The sequence below is a fragment of the Salvia splendens genome, chromosome 8 (assembly GCF_004379255.2).
Source record: "Salvia splendens isolate huo1 chromosome 8, SspV2, whole genome shotgun sequence".
Taxonomy (NCBI): domain Eukaryota; kingdom Viridiplantae; phylum Streptophyta; class Magnoliopsida; order Lamiales; family Lamiaceae; genus Salvia; species Salvia splendens.
In genome coordinates, this window is record NC_056039.1 from 2,301,197 (window position 1) to 2,308,800 (window position 7,604).

A 7,604-nucleotide genomic window follows, 5' to 3' on the forward strand; every position below is an offset into this window, starting at 1 on the left:
GGAAAATATCAAGATTTGAAAGTATATATTTGATTTAAACACTAAACTTAGAATATACTTATCATTTTTATTTATAAAAAATAATAATACATATTATTTAATAAATTATTAATTACAAATGATAATAATTATATTATTTTATTTATTATTACGATGGATAGTTTAAATATGGATTATACATCATAATATATAATAATATAATAATAAATAAGATTATTATTATTATTATTATTATTATTATTATATTTACTTAATTTTTAATTGAATAAATTTTATAATATAAAATTTCACTACAATTTTATTGTTAATTACTAATTTATAAATTAATAATTATTATATTATTATATAATTATAATTATATATAATTATTTAATAAATTATTATTATTATGATGATAATAAAAATAAAAATAAATATTAATAATATAGTTATAATTATGATAATTTGAATTATAGTTATTTATTATCCTGAAATTAAGTATGGTTTATACTTTTAAATTATTTTTAAAATACTATAATAAATAATAACAATAATAATGATAATGATGATGATGATAATAATAATAATAATAATAATAATAATAATAATAATAATAATAATAATAATAATAATAATAATAATAATAATAATAATAATAATAATAATAAACTGTACTATATTGCATTAAATATGTAAGAATCCTAAAACTGGGAAAAAGAATACCTAAGAAAAGTTAGGATTCAGAATCCTGGAAAGTTGTACTAACTTTCCTTGTTTCAGGATTTTGATTACTTTCCTAGTTTGATTAAAAACGGAAACAAACACAAGAATTTAAAATTTAAGGAATCAGATTACTTTCCCAGACATAATCCTGACAACCAAACATGACCATATAGTAAAGTTAAAGAAAAGAGAAGGGAAAAGTGGAAAAGAATAAAAGGAAAATGACATCCGTACAAATTAAAGGAAGATGAAGTCAAACAATGGGAAAAAGAGAGGGAAAATCAAGCGCAGCCCAGTTCGCACCCTGCTTAGTGCTTAGTCCCTGGTTAAGATAAGAGACTTCAAACAAATTAAATTTAATTACCTATCTTGATATTAATTACTTGTTTAAGCTTGGTTTAGGATAAACATTAAGTCTTTGAATTGAATTCAATTAATCAACTCCTCATCATAGAAGTATTTATATATGGGCTAAGCTGCTCACAAACAAATTCATCCGACCAACTTCATTTATCTAAGAGCCCAAGCAATACTTTGAATATTTGTGAACCATATAACCCGACATGCTTTTATGCTGGTTCATGCTTAAACTAGTGGTTAACCCCAACAAACCTCTAAATTTAATGGGTTGTGGCTTATTCGGTATGATTTGACATGTTATTTACCCCTTCGTTGAGTATTAATCAATGACTAACCTGACATTGCCAATCGTTATTATAATTTGTTGCATTTTTCCGAAAAATTACAAACACAATAGTGATCGGCATAAACGAGACGAATTTGAAGGGAATAAATATTGAAATAATAGAAAAATTAATTTAGGAAAATTGGGAGAAAATTTTAAATTAAAGGATATGAAATGGAAATAAAAGGAATATAGCGCCTCTTTGAATTCCAGAGAGAAAAAGATAGGAGAGAGGAAGGCGAACGTCTCTATTTAAACCCTACATCGATTTCTCTCCATCTCTCCCACTCTCATACTCACATTTACTCTCTCCGAAATTTGTGAGTACTTTATAGAGTGAGAAATTGCTGAAATTATGTCCGGAAGAGGAGGCCGATCAGGAGGGGGAGGCCGGGGACGCGGTCGCGTCGGAGGCGGAAGAGGACCACCAGACGCCGGTCGAGGCCAGCAGGCGGCGCGCGGCGGCGGGGGACCAGGTCGCGGCGGAGCCGGTGGCTACAATGCGCCACCGCAATCAGTCGTTGCGGCGCCTTCTCAGCCGTCGCGGCAGGAGCCGGCGGCGTCGTTGTCTCACGAAATGGAGCAAAAGCTTACGCTGAAGGCATCTTCATCACAGACTCCTCAGACGCAGAGACCTCCGGCGGCGGCGGCGAATCCTCCGCCGGTTCAGCCGGAATTGCCTCCGGCTTCGTCGAAGGCGGTCAGGTATCCGCAGAGGCCTGGATTTGGAAGCTTCGGCCGGAAAGTGGTGGTGAAGGCGAATCACTTCCTCACGGAGATCGGAAACAGAGATCTGCGCCATTACGATGTGAGTTGGAACCTTTTGATTGCAGAATTCTATTGTTTTTTATCGTGTATGTTTATTGAGTTTATATGTCGTCGTTGAGTTGTTTCGTATTAACAAAGTTTCAACAGACATTCTTCTGATGTTCATTGTGATTTTGCTGAGTTAGGTTTTTTGTGTATTTTTTTGCTTTCAGTCTTTAATAAATAAATGCATAGTCACATGTGTTTTCACCTTTTGATTGTAGAATTCTAATTATTTTTTTCTGGTGTATATTTTTTGAGTTTATATGTCCTCGTTGAGTTGTTTCTTATTCACAACGTTTCAACAGACATTCTTATAACGTTCTTTTTGTTTTTTGTTGAGTTAAGTTTTTTTGTGTATTTTTTTGCTTTCACTTTTTAATAAATGCATAGTCTCACATTTGCTAGGCCATAATTTTCATGTATTTGTATATATTTTCACTACACGCATGTACAGTTTTACTGTTATACTAGTTCAATCTGAATTTTCTGAACAGATGTGAGTGATTGAGTGTACCTAGCATCTTGATTAGTATGTGTATTTGTCAATGACTTTTGCAGGTTTCAATATCTCCTGAAGTGACATCTAAGAAGGTGTGTAGAGAGATTTTGAACCAGCTTGTTACAAACTATAAAGACTCGCATCTAGGCAAGAGGATGCTCGCATACGATGGAAGTAAAAGTTGCTACGCTGCTGGCGAGTTGCCTTTTGAATCAAAAGATTTTGTGGTTGAGCTAAACAGTGGTGATAGTCAGTCGAGGTAAAGTTTAGCTAACAATAATATCCTGCCTATTGGTGCTGTCAGTCCTATCCTTGAGTTTATTCCAAATATTGCATAATCTATATTTGTTATGTATGTATGGAGATTGAGTGGCAATGGTGTTAGATTTTTTTGTTATGTGGAATGACTCTTTTATATATTTAATTCATATTGACACTGTTATAAAATTAAATTACAGTTAATTTTGGGCTGATACTGTGTTATGTTTTGCTTCAATGCATGCTGCCTCTTACTTAGAATGTCATGCATACATGCAGGAGAGAGCGCAAGTTCAAAGTGTCGATCAAATTCGCTGCCAAAGTAGACCTGCATCACCTACAGCAATTCATACTGGGCAGGCAACTGGATCTGCCACAGGAAACCCTGCAATTATTTGATGTGGTTTTGAGGCAGAATCCTTCTAACAGGTGCCATTTTTCGCTCAAAATAGTGACACTCTCTCATATAAGTATTTGGTTTTCCGTGTAAATCAATAATCATGATCTATCCTCTTATTTCAGCTGCGCAGTGGTTGGGAGGTCATTTTTCTCGCCTATGCTGGGTGATATAGGAGAGCTAGGAAATGGTCTAATGTATTGGAAAGGCTTCTATCAAAGTCTTCGCCCTACACAGATGGGCCTGTCTCTCAACATTGGTATGCAGTTCATTCTTATGGGACTTTTGCACTTGATTTTATGGTGTGTCGTGAACTGATTTTAATTGGCTTTTTTATTCTTGCAGATATGTCTGCTAGGGCATTCTTTGAACCTATTAGGGTCTCGCAATATGTTCAAAAACATATCAACAAAGATCTGTCTAGGGGTTTATCTGACCAAGATCGCATAAAGGTTCTTGTTAAGTTAATTTTTAATTGTTGAAACTCTAATTTTGTTCGACTTTGCTTTATCTTATGTCATTGATCTTGTGTGGATAATAACATCATGTTCTCTAGGTCAAAAAAGCTTTAAAGGGTGTACGGGTGGAGACCCAACATCTAGGTCAAATCAGACGCCATAAGATTTCAGGCATCACAACCATGTCCACCCGGCAGTTGATGTGAGCTTTATCTAAACTTTTTTTCTAGTGTATTCTTACTTGGCTTTTATGGAGTGCTTTATTGTAGGTTGCATTTTGTGTCTAAATAATTCTGATGTTTCCTTTAGAATTTGTGCTGATAAGATGCTCAATCAATCTACTAAATTTGTTTGACCCACCTTCACTTATTATACTAACCTATCTGGGGCTGACCTGTAATCCTAAATGCTTATTGTTTTCATTGTTGTTCTATTGGAAAAATGGAAAATTAAATTCACTTTTATCGGACATTGTATACAGGTTTTCCATGGATGGAATGGAAGCTCAGATCTCAGTTGCACAATACTTCAGTCAGCAGTACAGTATTTCTCTAGACTATCCAAATTTGCCAGCGATTCAGGCAGGCAGTGACACTAAACCCATTTATCTTCCAATGGAGGTATTTATTTATAATTGTGTTCTTATTAATTCTCTTAAGTTATGTTCTCTGTTAAGTACTATTATTCTTTTTCTTTAACAGCTTTGTAAGATTGTTGAGGGTCAGCGATTCTCTAGAAAATTGAATGAAAGACAAGTTACTGCACTATTGAAGGCGACATGCCAACGCCCCAAGGATAGAGAAAGTTCAATCCTCCAGGCATGAATTCACAATGATGATTGCTATATATATTATCATTTGGTTTCTCCATGTTTCTATAAGCTTGTGAACAAGCAATACTTACAATACTTATCTGCAGATGGTTCGTAAAAATGATTACAACAATGATAAGCTTGTGAACGGACAATTTGGCATTAATGTTAGGTCTGAGATGGTATCTGTAGATGCACGGGTGTTGCCTCCGCCTATGGTATGATACTAATGGATATTTGTTGTCATTTGTCAAATATCAGGACTTTTAATATTTCATTTTATAAAACTTGACAGCTGAAATATCACGAGACTGGTAAAAATAGTCTGGTAACTCCAAGTGTAGGGCAGTGGAACATGATTGACAAGGTAAATTTCTTTTACGTTTATGTTATTGAGCACAATGTTTAATAATAGTCATTTAACTAAAGCTTTGATAATTCTAGAAAATGGTTAATGGAGGAAAGGTTGAGTTTTGGGCTTGCATCAACTTCTCAAGGATGCATAGTAACCATGCTGGCCAATTTTGTGATGATTTGATTGATATGTGTTGCAGTAGAGGGATGGTATGGTCTTCTTCCTGATTTATTCTGTAGTCGATCTAATTATAAAGTGGCAATTAAACCATGACAATCATTGTTTCAGGAATTTAATCAAAGACCTCTAGTTCCTGTTCGCAATGCGCATGGCCCGATCGAGAAGGCCTTGATTGATCTTGAGACCGAGAGTTCCAAGGCTGGAAAACAACTCCAGTTGCTCATTGTCATTTTGCCTGAAATGACTGGATCATATGGTTAATCTACCTTGACTTGATTCTGAAACCTCATATGAAATGTTACTGTACTGTGTGATTTAACAATACAATTTCCTTTTTTCTTTGCAGGGACGATAAAACGAGTTTGTGAAACGGAGTTAGGTATTGTCTCACAGTGCTGTCTACCGAAGAATGTATCGAAACCCGGGAATCAATATAAGCAATACTTGGAGAATGTCTCCCTTAAAATAAATGCAAAGGTTTGTCTTAAAAGTTATCTATAGATATTGCATGAATTTACAAAAGACCATCTCCTGACTTAATTTACTGTTCGTTTTGTCTTCTTGCTGCTGTCATTTTGGTAGGCTGGAGGTCGAAACAGCGTGTTGGAGATGGCCGTGAAGGGAAAGTTTCCTTATCTCAGCGATCGACCCACTATTATATTCGGAGCAGATGTTACTCATCCTTCACCAGGAGAGGATTTGAGTCCCTCTATAGCTGCGGTATGGTAACCTCTTACTCTACCAATCTCATTGCTCTATTAAAACAGGTTATCATTCATACAAATACTTGGCTCATCATATTTCATTGTGTGCAGGTTGTTGCTTCAACTGACTGGCCCGAAGTAACGAAGTATAGAGCACTCGTTTCTACACAGGCTCACAGGGAAGAAATCATTCAGGATCTTTACCACAAGCGAGAGGATCCTAAAAGGGGAGTAATCCATGGTGGAATGATTAGGTTAGTTTCCCACTCTGACTTTTTTTCTTATTTATTTCCTTCCCTACTAATGTATTCACATTTTGCAGAGAGCATTTAGTGGCTTTCTACAAATCCACTAAGCTTAAACCTCACAGGCTCATATTCTACAGGTCTGGTTGATGTTTGCCTTCACTCTACTATCTGGTGTTATTTTCATTATAGTAAACTTATGTTGCTGATTATCGAAATGGTAGGGATGGGGTTAGTGAAGGACAATTCAGTCAGGTCCTTCTTCATGAAATGGAGGCAATAAGGAAGGTATGCCTATTTGTGCTTTCTTAGATATTCCATCGAAATCATCGTTCTTTTTATGTTGTTTATTTTTGCATGATGATTAAATGATGCTTTTCAGGCTTGCAACTCTATTGAGGAAAATTACATGCCAAGGGTCACTTTTATCGTCGTGCAAAAGAGGCATCATACACGTCTTTTTGCTGCTAATCACAATGATAGGAATAACACCGATAGGAGCGGCAACATTCTTCCTGGTATCAATTATGCTGTCAGATATATCCTTACAGGTTTAATCACCTTTCTTATTCCTCTGTATAACAATGCTTGCCTTCTCTCCTGATTAGGCACCGTTGTCGACACAAAGATATGCCACCCAACTGAGTTCGATTTCTACCTCTGTAGCCATGCTGGCATCCAGGTTTAAAACTCTTCTGGTGCTGACTTTTAATCCGTTTATATGTGTAGCCTTCGTTTTTTAAAATTTATTTCATCTGTTGCTTGCTTCTGAGCAGGGTACAAGCCGCCCCACCCACTACCATGTCCTCTATGATGAGAACGCGTTCACAGCCGATGGTCTGCAAATGCTGACAAACAGCTTGTGCTATACGTGAGTGTTGTCTTTAAATCACATTGAACACATTTATGCTGCATTGCTCTAACGACTCTTCTCATTTTCAGGTATGCCAGATGTACTCGCTCGGTGTCCCTAGGTCAGTACTCATTGTTTTTTTCTGTGATCGAGTTTCAACTGTCTTCTGTAATCTTTCTTAAATTACCATCTACCTTGTTTTTTTGCAGTTCCACCAGCGTACTATGCGCATCTAGCTGCTTTCCGAGCTCGTTACTATATTGAAGGCACCGACTTCTCTGACAGTGGATCGGCTTCTGATGCTGGTCGGGGTGCTACTCGGGAGAGGAACAGAGAGGTTGGACCTCTGCCAAAGATCAAAGACAATGTGAAGGATGTGATGTTTTACATCTGATCCTTGTGCTTGTTTGATGGTAATGCATATATATTATGTCTGATGCTGCCTTAAAAACATTTCAGTTTTTGCCTAAACTCAAAGTATTGGGCTTTTGATGGGATATAATCTCTGTTTTAAGAGGTTTTTTGAGTGCCTCTACATTTCTTGCTGCTCTATATAGTTTTTAAAATATTTTTGGAATGTAAAGAACAATAGAGGTTACTTTTTCATATGAAATTTGTTAATAGTCAGGGGAAATGGTTTAGTTGCC

The 7,604-nt window shown here is 35.9% G+C and overlaps 1 protein-coding gene across 1 annotated transcript; it reads left to right on the forward strand.

Annotated features, from left to right (window-relative positions):
• Positions 1–1,605: 1,605 nt before the first annotated feature.
• Positions 1,606–7,604, forward strand: LOC121745179 (protein argonaute MEL1-like). The gene is made up of 22 exons (XM_042138984.1): positions 1,606–2,195; positions 2,756–2,955; positions 3,234–3,383; positions 3,477–3,610; positions 3,697–3,803; positions 3,908–4,011; positions 4,291–4,429; positions 4,511–4,627; positions 4,728–4,838; positions 4,916–4,987; positions 5,065–5,184; positions 5,264–5,411; positions 5,502–5,632; positions 5,738–5,875; positions 5,971–6,113; positions 6,182–6,244; positions 6,329–6,392; positions 6,487–6,622; positions 6,713–6,786; positions 6,881–6,975; positions 7,047–7,078; positions 7,167–7,604. The coding sequence occupies exons 1-22, from the start codon at positions 1,743–1,745 to the stop codon at positions 7,349–7,351; spliced, it is 2,916 nt and encodes a 971-aa protein (XP_041994918.1). The 5' UTR covers positions 1,606–1,742; the 3' UTR covers positions 7,352–7,604.